The sequence below is a fragment of the Pygoscelis adeliae genome, unplaced genomic scaffold, assembly GCF_000699105.1.
Source record: "Pygoscelis adeliae isolate BGI_AS28 unplaced genomic scaffold, ASM69910v1 Scaffold85, whole genome shotgun sequence".
Classification (NCBI taxonomy): Eukaryota; Metazoa; Chordata; class Aves; order Sphenisciformes; family Spheniscidae; genus Pygoscelis; species Pygoscelis adeliae.
This window is the reverse complement of record NW_008824900.1, coordinates 6,269,284-6,288,295: the sequence shown is the minus strand read 5'-3', so window position 1 is coordinate 6,288,295 and position 19,012 is coordinate 6,269,284. Positions and strand designations below refer to the sequence as shown.

Genomic DNA, 19,012 nt, shown 5'->3' with positions numbered 1-19,012 from the left:
CCGTCCCGCGGGGGTGCGCGGCGGCGCTGAGGAGAGCGGGCCCGGCGCGGGGTGTCACCTCACTGGATTTCCCGCGTCCCGTCTGGAGTCAGGTGAAGACGTACTCGTTTTAGCTTTTATCTATGCAAAATTGCACCTACCTAGTCCTAGAAAGCGTAGGCGCAGAGTGGCAATACAGGGATGTGTGTTTGGTCAGTAAACCTCCCAAATGAACATTTGTGAGCGCACGTGCTCTCACGTGAGGTGAGAGCGAATGTTCTGTACGTGTTCAGCTGTAAATTGACAGGATGTCTTAGAAGTTCCAATTTTGGCAATTCTACAGTACGCTTTGACTTAGTGATTATAATTAAAAAAAAAAATCCAGCTAAGCCAGATTCAGTAGGACTTGTCAAGTACTGAGGCCCTTGACTGGTAAGACTATTAGAACCTATTAAAAAAAACCCCAAAACAAACAAGCCCAAAAAACATTACTTGAAGTTCAGTATATTTGTAAGAGACAGGGAGGAACAGAGGGGAAACGAGTAGATTTTGGTTAGTAGGCTGCACATGGCTGTGGCAGCATTTCATCTTGGGAGGTTCAGCGTAAGTGTTTATAACTAGATGAAGTGACTGCTTTACTGAGTCATCTGCAGCATTATTTATATTAGAACACTGTAGGGCAGGTTACGGAGTTGTTCTGAAAGCAGACAGGCTTAGAACTAGAATGTAAAGATCTCCATTCAGTACAAAATACGATGCAGTTTTGGTTGGAGAACTACGCAAACTCTCCTGAAGTGGCATTTATGTAACATAATCCTGACACAAGAACCAGGTGGTTTCTGGCTGCACACCAGCAGCAACATGTACACCCTTCACAAGCAAAAAATTCTACGTGGCAGGTAATGCATATGTGTTAATGAACAAATATGCTTCCAACTGATTATATTCAGGGAAAACACTAGTGTACGGGGGCAGCACTTATAAAAGTAAGAAAAAAAAAATCCCCACCAACACCACAGATAATTCATTTTGAAAGAAAAAAAAAAAGTGTAATTCAAAGTGAAAGACTATACACCTCTGCTAATTGGAAGTCCTTCTTTCAAGCACCAAGAGCTTACCCTCACCAGAGCCTACAGAATGAGTTTTAAAGACCTTGTGAAAGCCACTCTCTGGTTATTCTCTGGTGCAGAGTTCCTTTCCAGTTTTCAGACACACATTGCCAGGGCCTCTATTGTTCAAAGCTGAGTATAATTAAGGAAGATTCTCACCTGTGTTACTGTTGTAATATTTAGAATTTTGTTAAACTTAAGTAAGTTTCTCAGCTGTGTGTGGCAATCATTTTTCTGTTAAAAAAATGTATATGCAGTCCCACTGAGGGCTGGGATAGAAGCAGGAATAAGATATGATCCTTTTTTGTCAGGGGAATGGAGGAAACAGTTAGAAGTAAAGCTACAGGAGTAAGAAATAAGTTTCCTAAGCAACTAGTATCATAGAACACCTCAGTATAGCCCTCTCCACTTACTAAAGTTTTTTTTGTTTTGTTTTGCTTTAAATACTAACCTTTGCTTGTTAGGTGACATTTATTAACCAGTAGGTATCTGATATGTTTCATTTAGTATGGAAACAAGGTAACACCTTTTGGAACAAAGGAGCTCATGGGTTACTACTGTTGAATAATAGATAAAAATCCAGTGGAAACCAAGCTTCATGAATTCTGCTGACAGAGTGGCTTGTTATTGTACACTTTTTACTGTCATTATGAGCATTTAATAGCTCAGGTTTATAATGAGTGCAATGCTGTATTGCAAGCTTGTTTTTTGTTTGAGCCTTAACACAGCCTAAAAGTCAGGAAAGACTTAACTGGAGGCAGGTGCTATATTTTCAGAGCAATTAAGATTACCAGCACACAGAACATGTAGGCAGCAATTCTTAAATACACTTTGGCATTCCTTAAAAAGGCTTCTTGAAGGTTTTTGAAATGGAACTTCATTCTGCCAGCTCCTAAAGTACTAAGTTGTGATAATTTTTTTTTTTTTGGCAGGGGGGGGAGGGGGTGCAGGGAGTGGGGCCAAATATGTGTTTTATCAGAGGTATAGAAGTGTGTATTACTACTGATTTCAGAGGAAAAGAATTACTTGTGTTATCCAACATTCCTTCTTTCCTTGACAGGTACTTATTCCCTAGGTACTTGCTAGCATATAAACAATTAGTCCACAGAATTTCAGAAGATGCCAGATGTCCGTCAGAGTGTACAGACCTGTTTTGCAGGCTGTGTCGCACATAGGAATTGTGTAAACTCAAACACTAAATTTTTAACAGGGCTAGTAGTTTGTTTTTCCACTTACGAACAGCTGGTACTCAAAACAAAACCCAAGTGGAATCATGATAATTTTACTGGCAAAATATCTACTGGAATGTAAATGGTCATATTCTCTTGAGGTTTTAAAGCATTATAAAAGCTTTTCTTGTTTAAATCTTTTGCCTCAAAATGTTTAGAATAAATATACTAGCTCTTCATTTAATAAATACTAAAAAGCTTTTCTTATTGAGAACCACCCATATAAATCCATCATCACATCATGACTGACTTAAATTGTCAAAGCACTGCTTAGAAAAGAAGAGGCTGGACCACCTCAGGATTAACATGTGGGGACTGGGGTGCAGAGAAACTGTCTCCCCCACAGTGACAGTTCTACCTGTCCTTGCACTGCCTTCTAGCTCGTTAGACCCTTTGCTGAGTCAGTCTATCTCATTAAATTTAGCTACAGAACAATCCACTTTCTTTTTCCTCCTGGGTTACTGAGATGAATCAGCTCTTAAGAGGTGTTTGACAAATGCCAGAGCTGGTATAAAGTAAGAATGGGGAACAGGACTTCTTTTTTAGTGAGACTAAGCTATTCACATATTAAACTATCTCAAGGTAGCTTCACCACTAGTTTGCAGCCTGTGATAAGTCAACCCTATAGCAGTGAAATGGAGGTCCTCATTCATATGATATTAGGAATAGTATTCTGTGCTTTAGTAGTAACTTTCATCCAAGGTTCTCACAAGCACTTTACACCCTAGCAGATATACCTGTGAGATACCAATGTTTTAGTTATGTGAACTGAAGCAGAAAAGAAAGATATATTTCACTAGAAGGCTTCAAACAGGTTAACAGCTTCAAGCAGTTAAGGCTCACCACCAACTCCATAAAATAGCAGCAGTCTAAGGGGGAAGGAGAGTGGTTTTAGGGTGCTGGGTTATGAGTGAATTGACTCAGTTTACCTTGAGATCAGATAAGTTCCTGAGCTGCTGCAAAATGGGAAAGAAAGCATTTGGCTGATATTGGGAGGAGCAGGAAAGGAATAAGACTTCCCTTTCTAGTGTGGTAGCAAGCTGAAATTCAACTGTGAGCCATGCCCTGAAATTTAAAGGTATTCAAATGTGTACATTAGTTATGCGCTTAAATGAGTAGCCTGATATTTAGAATTGCTTTGAAGTCAGAACAAGCCTTTAAAAACAAAGCCAAAAGAACAAGTTATTTACCTAGGAGGAAGAAAAGACAAGAGCTACAAGGTAAATTATTAAAAGAAAAATATAGGAAACTGCTCAGCTATGAAAGTGCCATTCTAGAAGCATAGCTGTTTATCTAAGGCTTATGTGAAGGAACAATCTCAAAAGACGTTCTAGAAATTAACTCTAGCATTACTTAGAAGCAGCAGGTGGGGTTAAATGAGTCCAGAAAGTTTTTGTGGAAAATATGAGTTAAGGCTGTACCTAAGTACAGGTGATATACCTTTCTTGAAGGAAGGCTGTGTAAGAGTTTTTCTACATACCTTTCATAATATTAATGAGGCCTGACACAGAACTGAAACTACTGAACTAGTTTAAGTTTGATTAGGTGCCAGAAGATTATAAACTAATATTCTTAAACTCTGGCAAATTCTCTTTCCAGGTAGTCTGTGGAGATGTAGCTGAGAACTAGAGAACAAAAAACACACTGTATTTCAGCTTGATGACTTTTTCAAGAGCCAAGTCTATTCTAAGCTTTGCTGTTGTTCCTGGAAGCATAAGTGAATTATAAAGAGGCTTTTATATTTGCGCAAGACCATGTATAATCCAAACTAAGATATCTTGACCTGGAAACATCTTTTCACTGATTTGTTTGTTGTAACTCTGCTATTTAACAAATGCTGTTTCTGACCTATTACTCTCCCTTTGCTGGACACTCACATAATTACTGTATTTGTGTTTTCTTACATTAATGTATTTTAAGCTATTCGATTGGGAGAGATTCAAATAAAAGTCTTTGGTTTTCCAAATGTAGCACTATAGCATAAGCTCTCTTCCACAGTCCAGTTATAGAATTACTCTAAGCTTGCAGAGGGGCATCCTAAAGGAATTTAGCAACTTAACTCTTACACATTTCATTGTGGATTGGTGATGAGTACTTCTGAGCTGGATTCTTCTTTTTGAGGTCTCTAATCTAGAGTTAAAGCCTTTCTTTTGGAGCAGTTAAAGCACATACTGCAGACTTCAAAAAGGGCATAAAATTAATTGTTTTTACTTTAGCTAGCAAAAGAAATGCATAGATCCATACACCAAAATACCAGTTTATAATTCTCTGTGTCCATCTCCTTACCTCTCAAATACTTCATAGGCTCAGCTCATTATTTTCTAAGGTAGTTATGGATCTCTTATTTCTGTACATATACACAACCTTTCTTTCTCTTGCTTGTATATCTCTAGAAATAAAGACTGAAAGGTCTTCTTTTTTACAAGTGCCATCCCTTTTTTTCAGGTGACTTTAATTGGAGGCTCAGAGTTCTCAGCTGTGTGATCTATTGCTTGGTTAGCCTGTTGTTCAGATTTAAAAAATCTGTAAGTTGGGTGCTAGCTAGTTCTTTGTTCAAGGTGCTTCTCTTTGAATGAGCAGTTGTTGCAGTTTACTCCTTAGACAGAATTTCTTCTGTGGTTTTGATAACCATGAGCCTCCAGACTGAAAAATAGTAGGGGGAGGGTGGTTTAGGTAAGTAGTTTTGCTATCAAAACTGTTTGTTATGTGTGGGGGTTTTTTGCTGTCAAAGCTCAAAGTAAACAAAGATGGGGGTTTAGGTATGCACATGGTGAAGAATCCCTACGTAGTTTATAAACCTTATGACAGCTGGAAATCTTGTAAATAGCAGAAGGATTGCTTAATGTGGAAGGAATGTGCTGAGCAAAGAACGCGCATCCAAGGAAGGGAAGAATGAGATCATTTTAACGATGTATACAGTGACTGAGTTAGGATTGGGAAGGTTAGAGGCAGGAGGGAATCTGTTTTGAAGAAAGGCAGAGACTGTGTGGTTTTAGAGATCTGAAAGCCAGGTGTAGGATAGGTGGGAGGAGGCATCGTGTCAGTTAAGATACTGAAGCAGCTGAAAATAAATCCTGTTAAATACAATCCAGACCTCTGTTCAACTGTTCTTATGCTTTCATCTTGATTGGCAACATTTTGATTAGAAAATTAACCTTCTGCTTCATTAGAGTAAATTTGTTGCCACCTATAAATCTGTTGGATGTGGAAAGTAAATATTACAAGCCTAAGATACATAGATTCTCTGGAAGAGATAAATGGAAACAGAGGGTATTTTTGCTCCCTGTGACCCGAGACAAATTTGAGAATCTCAGGGCTGGGATGCTGAGCTGAGCAACAATGGTAACTTTTAAGTGCCGGATCCTCAGGAGATGTTCTTCCACTGGCTGTAAGCTAGTATTGTTCTAGCAGGAGACAAGTAACAGAGAGAATTTGCAATCCCGGATACCATCAAATTGTTAGTCTTGTAGCTTGATATAGAAGTAAAAAAATGCAGAAAGAGTGGCTAGCATTTAAAGTGGGGCTTACAGTCTAACGCAGATGCAGAAGGCGAGTCCCCACTATCAAACAGAATTTAGCTATACCTCATGTAATTTTTCTAGACTGTGTTAATAAAGAATGTTTTTGTGAGATAATGAAAATGTTGAACTTAGCACTGAGAATATCAATACAGGGTGTTAATGCAGGGTATGTAACATGCTGTTTATTCACACCCTTTCTTACTGCAGTGACTCCCTGACATGGAGAAGCTCAGAGTTGCCATATCCACTGTTGGGTTCCATAGCATCGCTAGGTCAGATCTCCTGCCTTATACATGTGGTAAGAGTTTTACAACACTTAGGTTTCATATGGAAAGTTTTACATGCTGTCTGTCTGTCTCCAGGGAGCAGACAGCTCCCACTAGAAAACTAGTTCCATGAGGGATTTTCATGTGCTTTCTTTTCCCCTTCTTATTTCTCCAGAATTCCAGTTGAGGGAGCATTTTATCCGTTAGAGATCCCTTAAGATTTTAGTTTTGGTAATGTCTAAAGCAAAATGGCATTATTGTTATGACAAAAGTATAACAGTATCAATGGATTTTTAAAGCTGTTCTTCTATAGCTAGTTAACATTGTTGCAGAAAATAATTACTTCATTATGAAATGGTGAGAATGAAATAGTGAGCTTGTTTCTAAATAGGACTAATTACTCCAGAATTATTCTGTGCCAGTATTTTTATTCCAGAGAAAGCAATTTGCATGGGGAATTATTCTGGAATAGGGATGGCTAAATCAATTACAATTTCCCTCCTGTCTTGAGAGAGAACACATATTGGCACTGTGATGCTGTACATGGGAATTTCAAATAAAGTAATTGTGTGTTACCTAAACTTGTCCACAAACACTGAATGGCTAGAGAATTTGGTTAAAATTATCAAAAGAAAAATTCTTGTTAGACTTTTGTGTATGCCGAGGACTTCACATCATTCATAGGTGTTCATGAACATTTATTTTTGTTGTAACTCCATTACTTCTGTTGGCATTATACCACTGATTAGTTTTAGTTTGTTTTGTCCATCTGCAAAGTCACTAAAATAATAGTATGTGGAAGATTATTTTTCCAACACAAACTATAAGTGTTTACATTAAGAAATGAAGAAAAAAGTTAAGTTTACATTCTGTAAGGGCTATTGCACCAACATAAAAATGTCACTGGCATGTTAACAAGTATTAGCTTAATCCAAACTTGCTTGTGCAATTATTGTTTTCTGCATTGTCCTTAGCAGTTACATAACTATGTTGGCACATCTGGAACGTCAGACAAATGAAAAGGTATCTTCTTCCCCCAGAGGGTTTATAGTCTATTAACACTGCTTTTCTGAGTTATGCACTTAATCTTTTCCATAACTTGGTTCCTAGCTAAGTGAACTTTGAACGTAGTGAGGGATACAGAAGTTGTCCGAGATTTAGTTGACAATGTTTATACTATTGTTATTTTAATTACTATTTTTAAGGAACTTTTTTCTCTTCAGTTATTTTGTTCTTTAATCTTTTTTGGACATATGAGATGTAGCAACGCTAACATCACTCTTTTCAAAGCAGTGGTCTAATTAAAATGTGCTGAACCAAATAGGCAAGATCTCCATTGTTCTTGATTTTGCACTGTGCCCAAATAACATTAAACAATATTGTGTCTAAAAAGAACATTGTTCTGTGCAGCTTGTAAAAATTAATGAACACAATGAATCCTTTAATAACCCCTTCCTTTTGTTTATTAGCAGTGTGTACCCCATTCCTAGGACAGCTTATCTCCTCCCAGCCATACAGTTAAAGCATACACTTAACAAAATATGGATTTCTGAAAATAACCATTTCAGAAAGTTTTAACGCTTTTTTTAGGAGGTAACTGATTGTAAGACTGCTACTCCTTGAAGTGCAGTAACTTTTGGCAAGAAAAAGTGGTGGTTTTTTGTATGTACACTGATATCTCTGATTTTTAGGATTGTTCTGATGAGGTGATTTATAAGGGACTTTTTTCTTTGGATTTTTTCTGTAAATAGCTTTAGAGAATTGGAGAGGACTCAGACCAAGCCTGTACTATAAGACTTGACAGGGTAGGTCAGTTACCTTAGTGAGTGGAAAAAAAAATTACATGTGCTACCCGGAAGAGCTGTGCCAGCACAAAACGACCAATGTAGAAGCAACTATACAGCCAGAAGAATTCCTTTGTCAGCCTAGCTAATGTTGTTTGTGAAGGGAATGTAATAGTCCTAGCAGAAAACCCTCTTTCTTTTTATAAGTGCTATGTAATTATGCCAGCAGAATTTCTGAAGTACAGTCAGGCAAAAAAGCTGGCACAAGCATGAACAGAGAAACCCCAAAGCAGTGTCAGAACAAAGTTTTGTTGTTGAAGTTATGTGTGGTAAATAGACTTTAAGCTACTGTTCTGTGAGAGATGAATTTCAATCTTTATGTTTAATTATTGACATAATAGTATTACTTTCTTCGGTTTTCCATTCAGAGTTTTCATTTTATTATTTCAGTGTTGAAACTCAAACTAGCTTTTTTCAAATTAAACAGTGAAAGATAAACTTCTCCTTATCTTTTTCAGGTGACTAAATTCTGTCATATAAGTAATACCAATTTAACACATGTTAAAAATGGGTACTGACAAGGATTTCTGCAAGTCTTAGGCTTCTCCAGCTGTTTAAGGAAATCAACAGTCAAATTTGGGTTCATGGCAGGAAATGCTCTGGCTGGATGCTCAGTGCTTGGTATGCCCGTATTCTGCCAAAGCGGCGTGTAACTCTAGGTCTTCTGCTCACATGATAGAAGATTGTAAATCTAGAGTGTGTGTACAGCTCCAAAATAACTACCTCCTGTTCTGTGCTGTGCTGTTACCTACCTGTACTCCCTTCATCAGTAAAAATTACTTGATTTCTTGAAATCCTGTTCAGTAGTTTGATATCCTAGTAGAATTGACGGTATGCTAAAATTTTTCTTCTGAACAACAAATAGATGTTTTACTGCTTCCAGATGTAGATTTGAAGTTCGGAGAGGAGTTGTCAGTGGTCGATAATCACATTAGGAGAGCAAAGAAGTATATTTCATACTGGTCTTTATAAATTGTCCCTGGGTGTCACTCTTGAGTCAGACTGAAACATTTTAGAAGCAAACCTGAGAATTGGTTTTCCTTTTCTTTTTTCTGTTGTTTCTGCAGTTGACACTTTTCTTAAATTTATTTCCCATTACTCTCCGTAATGATGTCAACTCCAGCAGTCCAGCTTAACTTGTCTGAATTATATTATTCTTACAGGATATCTTGTGGAGTTTTTGAACTTAAGTTACAGTAATGTAACTGCAGAAATATCTCCCTGGCAACACACTGTGGATTTACAGTTAAATTACCAATTATTATATTTGATAAATCCTTTACTTTGTACAACTCTACTGATTTCTGTCATCCTTTTGGAGCAAAATCAAGTGACAAGGAGAAAGCATTTATTAGTATCAACATGTAACTCTATGTGGAAAGCCAATGCAAGCCCTGTAAATCCCATAACTGATAAAAAGCTAAAATGTAACTTCACTGGTAAATAAGCCATATATTTATTATTCCCTAAAGGCAAATATCACTGTAGGAGAACCATCAGTATCCAGTCGTCTCAGACATTTTTTTTTTGCGTGTGTGCGCACAGTTACTTATAACAAAATAGTATGCCACTTAGAGGATTTAATGTGTATTATACAAGGCAGTGGATAAATTATTAACATAACATAACTACAGTTTCTATGTGACAATATCCTTATCTTAAAGTCACTTAATGAATTTATTCTTAATGCTTCTGATTTTTGTTTCAATGGTTGGCTGAAGCCAATATTCTACTTTATAAACAGCTTCTGAATTCAGGTATTACATCTCTCATATTAAAGTCAGTTGGTATAGTACACTTCTCCCAACAAAGTGCTTAAAGGGTTGGGTTTTTTTTAATATTAACTTCCTCCTATCAAAATTATTCAAAAATGAAGGTTGCACAAGAATCTTGTTAAGATAGAAAATGTCTTCCTTACTCCTGTAGCACATCATTTCCCTAAATCTGTTTTATTGCAAGTGCTGTCACCCATCTACATAATAATCAAATACATTTTCTGCACACTGCACCAAATAATCCTCTGCTGAATGAGTTAACTTTTTCTGGCACGGCTTGACACTTGTTTTAGAGAGTGAACAACACAGTGTTTTACTGAATAGAAAAACAGTTATGTTGGATTAATTTCTGCTTTGAGAAAAAATATTTGTAGTATGCTTTTTAGAGGCATGGGCAGATAAGAAATGGTCCCCCAAAATGTAATTTCAAAACCGCTCTAGAAATACTTGTCTTCAGAAGTTCTGGGGAATCTCATGTAGTCAGTGAAAACAGCAGGTGAACCACAGGACGTAGATTTTGAAATGATGTGTTTTAGATGTGTAGCAAGGTCTGTCACTGGGAATCATTGCTTATCGAGATCTTCTGATTATATGCTTGCTTTCAGACCCTTGAGAAGTAGGACTTTTGAATGTTAGGATATGCAGAAAACAAAGGCAACGGGCCATGACAACTGTAATTCCTCATAGTTTTTCTACCATTTGTTGCCTCTGTTTTGTCATTACATACATCAATAAAACTATATATAGCTAAGGAGAAAAGACTGTGACTTGTATGGTGGTTGTTTATATGAATGACACATTAGACGCCCTTTACTATCATTGCTCCCCAGTTTCCCATGTGTGAAAAATGTATTGCTTAATAATCAAGGGTTTGTGTTTTGGGGCACATCTATCAAAAAAATTTGTTTATCTCTAAAGGCTGTAAGCTTTGGGAAATAGTAGTCCAACCATAGGAAGAAAATTATCGCTGTAAGAGACAGCTGTATTCTTCAGAGCTCTGATGAAATGAGCTGTATTTAGCCTTTTACTTGAGGGGAGGTTTCCTAGACTTTGACTGAAAAGATGAGACTTCTTTGTACTTACTTCTGTGTTTTATGATAATTTGAACTCTAGCCACATAGGAAAGCTGTTTCTGGCCAACTGGTTATAGAGAGTCTAAGCGTATCTGCTTGTGATATCTTATGATCCCATATACACAATCTCGAATGATTAGACACAAATGAATTTCTACTGTTCTTAGAGTTTGACAGGACTTTTAAAATGAAGACATTGGTGCATTAGTTCACCAAATTTGTACTTCCGTGGTGGACTTAGTTTCACATCCCCACTAGGTAATCAGCTGTTTATCTTTTTTCCTATTCTGTTTCTGGCCTTTTTTTCCAGGCTCTAGGCAGTAAAACTCTATGAACTGACTGGATTAACAAATTAAAGCTGCTTGCCATGTGGTCAGGTAAGCCCTAGAGCCCTTCCTGGTGCTTCAGCATACTGTAGAGTGAAGAGCAGGACTATCCCTTTCACTAACACCGAGACATTTAATCAGCTTAGCTGTATATGACCTAACCACATCTTTGGTGACCTACAGACCAGCCTTACTAATTAGACATGAATTGTCTTTGTGCCAAAATAGTCTGATTTAGAATATATCTCATTACATTTGAGTGACAAAATATTTTAGGAATCACAATATTAACACTTCTGCGTATGATAGTGGCTGTATACAGTACTTTAATACAGTGGCTGTATTAAGTACAATGTACAAAGTACAATGACAGCGTGCTGTTTTGGAGAGAGAGGTATTTTGCGTACACAAGAAAAGCCATTGCCAATAAGTAAAAACAGATGGACTTCTTCTGGACTAGGAAAACAGAGGAAAGAATTTAACAGCAAAAAATAAAGTAGTAGTGAAGACTATAATAATGCTACCCACAACAGGAGTTATATCCTGTAGTTCCTTTCATTAATAGTCTCACAAAGTAATGTCAAGTCTTACACTTCTCTCTCTAATATTTTTTCCAAGAAGTCCTATATTTGGGTTACATCTACTGGGTTGCATCTCTACCTCAAGGTGAACCTACTTGAGTAGCATCGATAGATCATCTTAAAAATGTTCCACATGACAGCACTGAGTATGCCTTGAGAATCTTTTTTTTTTTTTTTTTTTTTAATATTATTATCTGGTCTATGCAATCTCTTCCGAACTACTGTCAGCGTTGCTCTGTCAAAACATGTGCAGAGGGTTATGGAAAGGGGAAGAATGTGCATTGCCTGGAGGACATAAGACTGTACAAAGTTACCATCGTCTACTTGCTTCCACTACCCCTCTGAACTACTTTGTATTACTAGTGACACCCTCAGTAAGAGCAGCAGCTATGGGTTCTTTTTACTGAACACATCAAAACTTCAGTTACTTTTCCACAAATATTAGCTTCTTAATCTGCTTGAAAAAAACAATGTTGATTTAATCATGTGTTTCAAACTTAGAAATAGAGTGTATCTTACACCTCACTGAAATGGTATTCCTTTTTTTTTTTTTTCTTTCTTCCAGATCATCCAGAAAGATACTATGATCTGGAAAGGAAAACATAGGTCCACATCATGAACTTACTCTTTCATCAGGCCATCCTACACAGATTCAGACCAGTCCAGGCTACCTTAGACTTATGTGAGTTATTTAAGACAGTTGTTTGAAAAATTCTTGAGCGGTGTTTTGGGAGCCATCTGGTTTTCTAGAAAAGATTCATCACATCTGTTGCATAATAGTATCTTTTGGAATGTATCTTTTCTGTAAATTATCAATGATGTATTTTTCTTCTGGTGAGGGGTGAGAGGCTGGTGAGGGGTCTGGAGAACAAGTCTTATGAGGAGCGGCTGAGGGAGCTGGGGTTGTTTAGCCTGGAGAAAAGGAGGCTGAGGGGAGACCTCATTGCTCTCTACAACTACCTGAAAGGAGGTTGTAGCGAGGTGGGTGTCGGTCTCTTCTCCCAAGTAACTGGCGAAAGGACGAGAGGAAATGGCCTCAAGTTGCGCCAGGGGAGGTTTAGATTGGATGTAAGGAAAAATTTCTTTACTGAAAGAGTAGTTAAACATTGGAACAGGCTGCCCAGGGAAGTGGTTGAGTCACCATCCCTGGAAGTATTTAAAAGACGGGTAGATGAGGCGCTTAGGGACATGGTTTAGTGGGCATGGTGTTGTTGGGTTGATGGTTGGACTCGATGATCTTGGAGGTCTCTTCCAACCTTAATGATTCTATGATTCTATGATTCTTTGCTTTAGTAGAGCACAGAAGCCTGAAGTTTGATTTCAGACTTCCTTTTGAACTTCAGAAGAATCTGAGCTATAAAACTGGTCATCTTTCCAGAAGGTTCTTTAAGGGTGTTACTTTACATTTCAGAAGTGAAATTTATAAGTTTCAGGGATGAAACCATGTCTGCATCAACTGCACCAGAGAAAGTATTCTTACTGTCGAACCTTAATTTAAATAGTTGTTGTGTTGACGACTTCAGTAGATTTTCCCTGGAATTTAGAAATCATATTTGGGTATAGCAATGGTGGGCATAGAGAAGAATGTTATAAGCAGTGTGTATACCCATTCTAGACATACCTTATTATTTCTTTTGTTGCTTTTAGATCAACATTTCTCTCTTTAAGCCCATTCTTCACAGTTTTTATGAATAGTACCATACCATATCAAATATGTACCAGTTGTAGGATACATTACAGTAATAAGTAGAGCAGGAGTGCATAACAAAGTTCAACAAAGACAAATGTAAGGTCTTGCACCTGGGAAAACATAATCCAGGAGTGCAGCACAGGCTGGGATCTACCTGGATGGGGAGCAGCTCTGTGGAAAAGTACCCGGGGGTCCTGGCGGATAGCAAGCTCAATATAACTGAACAGTGTGCTGCTGTGGCAAAGAAAGTCAACAGGATGCTGCCCTGATGTCAAGGGCATCACCAGCAGAGATAAAGAAGTCATTATCCCACTCTACTCAGCGCTTGTCAGGCCACACCTGGAATACTGTGTTCAGTTTTGGTCCCCGCTATACAAAAAAGATGTGGACAGGCTGGAGAGGGTCCAGAGAAGGGCCACAAAGATGATCAAGGACTGGGAAGCCTGCCATATGAGGAAAGGCTGAAAGAACTGTGTTTGTTCAGCCTTGAGAAAAGAAGGCTTAAGGGAGACCTTATCACTATGTTCCAGTATTTAAAGGATGGCTACAAAGAAGATTGATACTCCCTTTTCACAAGGAGTTGCATGGAAAAGAGGAGGGGTAATGGGTACAAGTTACTCCTGGGGAGATTCCAACTGGACACAAGAGGAAAATTTTTCACAGTGAGAACAATCAGCCATTGGAATAATTTCCCCAGGGAAGTGGTGGATTCCACAACATCGAACACTTTTAAGATTCGGCTGGACAGGGTGCTGGGCCATCTTGTCTAGACTGTGCTTTTGCCAAGAAAGGTTGGACCAGGTGATCCTTGAGGTCCCTTCCAACCTGGTATTCTATGATTCTATGAACTCATACTTTGCATGGGTTTAATAATTGTCATTGAAGCACTTAGCGAATTTTAATAAAATTACCTTGTACTGTTCCTGTGAAGTAAATGCATTGGACCCAGTTTACCTGTATCGTACTTGTGGATACCATGAAGATACTTTCATGAATATCTGCCTTCTTCAGATCACAGTTGAGAATGTGATTATCCTCTCCATGATTGAAAAGGTTATACAGCATCGTAAAAGCAAAGCTCAAATCACTGTATGCATAAGCTACCAAATGGTGCTTCATCAGAAATAGGAATGATATTCTAGTGATAACTTAGGTTTCTTCCCCTAGAGTGTGAATGTGTGAAGGAAGTCAGAACCAGTTTTATGACTTCAGCACCAGCATTGACTTCCTGGTGAACTTTTTGGTGTCACCCGTGGTCTGTATCTGTATTTTCTTTTGTCACGCCTAAATCAGATTTTGTCAATTCCTGTTTATCCACTAATCTTGAGTAGGGAGAAAAGCCCGTAACAGAAAGGCTACAGCTGTGCACCTGGCCTATAGAAACAAGTGCAGAAGCCACAATAAGCAGTTCCATCTGCTAGAGACTAGAATACAGATCGCTTTGTTAGACTATTCCACTAAAAACAGTTTGTGTATTCCCACATGGTGCATTTCGTGGGAAAATAAGTCTCATACATAGTAATGTGGTATGAAATTACAATTCCTTATACAATATTTTTCTTCTCTTTCTGTAGTCAAAAAGGCAATTAACTTAATTATGTCAAGGAGAAATTTAACTATAAATAAGCCTGTAATTCTAAACTATCTGTGGCAGGGATACTGGATAGAGGCAGCTATTGCAACTTGCTAGATATTACTGGTTAACTTTGTATTTAAAATAAATTCTGTTAGATTAAAAAGTCAAGAAATGAGTAAGCTGTGTAAATTATTTCATTGTGGCAGTCTGTTATTGAAGCTTTTTTTTCCTGGGAGAAAATCAAATGCATTTTCAGAAATGTTACACTCACTGCATATACACAGACAAATCTATGCATATTCAGTGTGCCCCATCACCTGGCTGGGAAGGAGGTGTCATATATACTCTACCACAAGAATGAAATCTATGGCCCACCTATTTTTCCATGCTGGGTACCGCAGTTTTAGTACAGCGACAGTTCTGCATTATGGAAAAATAAGGGAAAAAATGCAGATAATGTTTTGAATCAAAATTGTAAAATATTCATATAGGTCTTCTTTCACAATCAGAATGTAATCTTATTAAATTTCTCATATAACTATCGTTATAAGCAAAAAACCAGCTAAAACCGCCAAAATGAACCAAGCAAAAAAGCCAACCAAAACCTAATAGACTAGATAAATGAGGCTAATTTGGAATTGAGGAGCAATATCCCAGTGACTGAATCTCTAGATTTTGTCTTTCTATTATAACTGAAGGCCTTAGAAGTATTTTGTACAACACAATTATGAAGTAATTGTTGAACTTGTACTTTCACAGTATCTCATTTAAAATCAGAAAACCATTCATTTACAAGAAGTAATTCTTTCATCATCTATGTGTTCTAAATATTATTGTCCATCCAGGGAAACAGGTACGAAGGAAGTTGTCTGAAGTTGCAGAATGAGTCAGTGGCAAACCTAGAAACTGAATTGGTCGTATCTTCTTATTGCCATGCCTCCTGCCTCTTATTTTTTTCATCTTATGCTCCTTGGACTGGGACAAAAAGAACAAAAAGTAAGCGTTACATAGTTTGCATGTTACAGGAAAACATAATTACTGCAGCCCATCTCCATGAAAAAACCCACAAAACTCTAAAGACAAGAACAATTATTATAAACTCCTGTTTGGAGATCTTCTTGCTTTTCTACACTTTGTAATGTTTAGCACCTGTTCAAGAAATGTCTTCTATAAATAACCATTTTCTGTTTCAGACAAAATTTACATTGAAAATTATCTTGGTGCAGCTGTTCAGTTTTTCTACAATTGTGAACTGCCCAAAAAGGAACAGCAATTCCCTGGGGACTTCAGAGTTAAATGCTTTTTATTTAACATGATACTATGTAGTGGAGCTATGATCGAAGTCTAACTACTATTGCTAGCTCTTCTTAGATTTGCTAAAACTGAGAACTGAAAAGCCCTTTGTAGATGATCCTCACTCTTTTACAATTTCTGTGGCTTTCCAGTTTCGTAATTACTGACCCTGATGGCACACTGCCCCAAAAATGAATACTTTGATAATTTGCTGCTCTCTTGTAAGCCTTGTCATCTTCGATGTTCTAGTACGCCACCGCCTTCATGTGAAAACTACTGTGATAACAGTAAGTAATATTTCTGCAATACTTTGTGGCTGTGCTGGGCATTTTCATGTTGTATTTTACACAGAATCGTAAACGTAAAAACTTAAAGAAATCTAAAACCTGGAAAGAGTTTATCAGAATAATATATGGGCTCAAAAATATTAAAGATGTATGCAACGTGTCCTGTATGAGTATGTGTGTGAAGAAGAGTAAAGTTTTAAAGCTCTCAAGCTTTACTTGAGCTCCCACTCAATAGAAATAGAAATTGCTCCTTCGATGTAGAAGTAGTTTTATGTGTTGGACATGCTTACTGTTCATTGGTTATTGTTTACAATTAATTTAATGCATCTATTTTATTTCATAAGGTACTGATTCAGGTGGAGTTCTTTGGATTTGTTTGGGCTTAGGATTAATTTTAATGCTCACTCTGTTCACCTTAATGGTCTTGTTTAAATGGAAGCACCTAAAGCAACTAAAAGAAAAACTGAAAAACACAGGTGAATAAATAAGATTCTTTATCAAATAATTTTAGATCATTGTACATTTTAGCTACTCTTACCATGTATAAATTTTGCATATAATTTATATTTCAGATTCTGATAACTGTCTGTGTTGGATTGTTTTGTATTCCTCAAATAGTCTCAATGAAGATAGTGAAGTTATTAGGGAACAAAATATCCAGATGATAACTTGTAAAAGCAGCAATCTCTCTTTGTGGGTTCTGGATCATATCAGGATTGTTTTATTGCATATTCATACCTGGCTTACTTGCTGGTGTTTGAGAAATCATTTATGAATCCTCAGTAGCAAAAGATCCTTATAAGGGTTTCATCTTCTTCTCATTGAATGCAAAAGGAATTCTACCCAGGTAGAGGATACACATTCAATATTAGCTTTCCATCTTATAAGACATTGAATAATTTTACTTAATGTTCTAACCTGTGAGAAGCGGAAGTGGTGTATTTTGGGAAGGTGAAAAAAATTAAGTTATTTTTACATTTTACAAATACTAGTATTTATGGAGTGTTCAGCCAATAAATAATAACTGATTAGAAAATATGTGTTAGATTACTTAAATGCTTATCCTGAAGTATAGGGGGCATATTGTCATAGAACAAAAGATTATCATACATGGCTACCTCTTAAAACTTTCACTATATCTTAAAACTTTCACTAAGGTTAGGAACATAGTTGGAACATAATGAAATCTGGATCTTTAATAACTGTATGTCTGGTATAGCATGATGTATGTACTGAATTAACTTATGTATATTTACAGACTCTTCTGTGGAGCTGAATAATATTCTCAAGGCTAATACTGAAAGCAGTGTGAATACAGAAGGAATTAGACATTCACTTCAAAGGGAAACATTAATGTATTCAGTGGAAGAATGCACTTGCAGTGACTGTGGCTTGGTAAAACCTCAGACTGGCTGTGAAACTTCATTCCCATTACCAGCTACAGAAGAAGGAGCTACTGTTCTAGTTACCACAAAATCTTTTGATTATTGCAACTATATTCTGGGTGCTGGGTGACTATGAGAGAAATACGTTTTTACTGCATAATAATAAATGAGTTATTCCAGTATAGCTATTAATACTTGCAGTCAGTGGAGAAGGCTAGTACATCATCCTTATACATCTTCTATTGAGCTTTCATTAATATTGTCATATTATTTCTAATTCTAGTATCTCTTTGGTCAAGTATTTCTACATTATTCTCAGGTACAAAACTAGTTATTGGAATTTTTAATTTCTGAAAGTCCCTACGTAGGATGTCTTTTTCTGCCTTTAGAGATTGTATCTACTTACACCGAATATATACAAACCCACCAATAAACAAGTTTGCAAATATTTATTTTATGTTAAGCTCAGATCTTGTGCCAAAAATTGCTTGATGGTACACAAAGAATGTTCCAAGAGGCAGAAATGAAGACCCACATTACATCTCCAGTCTTGTAAAGAATAATTTCAAATAGCCCCTATGATGCTTGAAATAGGAATGTTCTACCGATGAATACCTTTGTCGAGTATGGAGTCCCCCCCAGCTCAGATAGTATCTCTGGGTCACACTAAGGGAGGTTGTGGTGCTGTGGAGCACCATACCTGCAATCCCAATGTATTTCCTGATGGTGCAGACTTTCCTTTAATTGCCAAGCATTTTTCAGACCGTATTCTATAAAGATTTCTTTCTATTTTACTAATTTTTTTACTTACTCGTTGTATGTACAAGGACTGCTGATTAGATATAGTCATGCTAGGCTACTGTGTGGCCTAGAATTAGGAATATACTTTTGTCACTTTGCCTCCCAAGCATTAGTGTTATTTTCCTAATATTAGGCCAGTTTTATTCCTGGAAAACTGCAACAACAATCTTTTTATTTGTAGATAACTTTCAGGTTCTTGGATGAATGATGAATTAAAATATTTTAAGACCAGTAAATTACTGCACAAAATCTATGAACGATCACTATTACAGCATCT

The 19,012-nt window shown here is 37.1% G+C and overlaps 1 protein-coding gene across 4 annotated transcripts; it reads left to right on the top strand.

Annotated features, from left to right (window-relative positions):
• The first annotated feature begins 6 nt into the window (after positions 1–6).
• TNFRSF17 (tumor necrosis factor receptor superfamily, member 17) lies at positions 7–18,374 on the top strand. 4 transcript variants are annotated; one of them, XM_009324759.1, is made up of 8 exons: positions 7–92; positions 6,046–6,136; positions 11,107–11,173; positions 12,269–12,385; positions 15,815–15,965; positions 16,415–16,549; positions 16,894–17,025; positions 17,808–18,374. In XM_009324759.1, exons 6-8 carry the CDS (start codon positions 16,435–16,437, stop codon positions 18,062–18,064), a joined length of 504 nt encoding a protein of 167 aa, XP_009323034.1. In that variant the 5' UTR covers positions 7–92; positions 6,046–6,136; positions 11,107–11,173; positions 12,269–12,385; positions 15,815–15,965; positions 16,415–16,434; the 3' UTR covers positions 18,065–18,374. The 4 variants fall into 4 exon arrangements, with proteins under 4 accessions (XP_009323034.1, XP_009323033.1, XP_009323035.1 ...); XM_009324758.1 differs by lacking the exon at positions 11,107–11,173; XM_009324760.1 differs by lacking the exons at positions 6,046–6,136; positions 11,107–11,173.
• Positions 18,375–19,012: the final 638 nt, after the last annotated feature.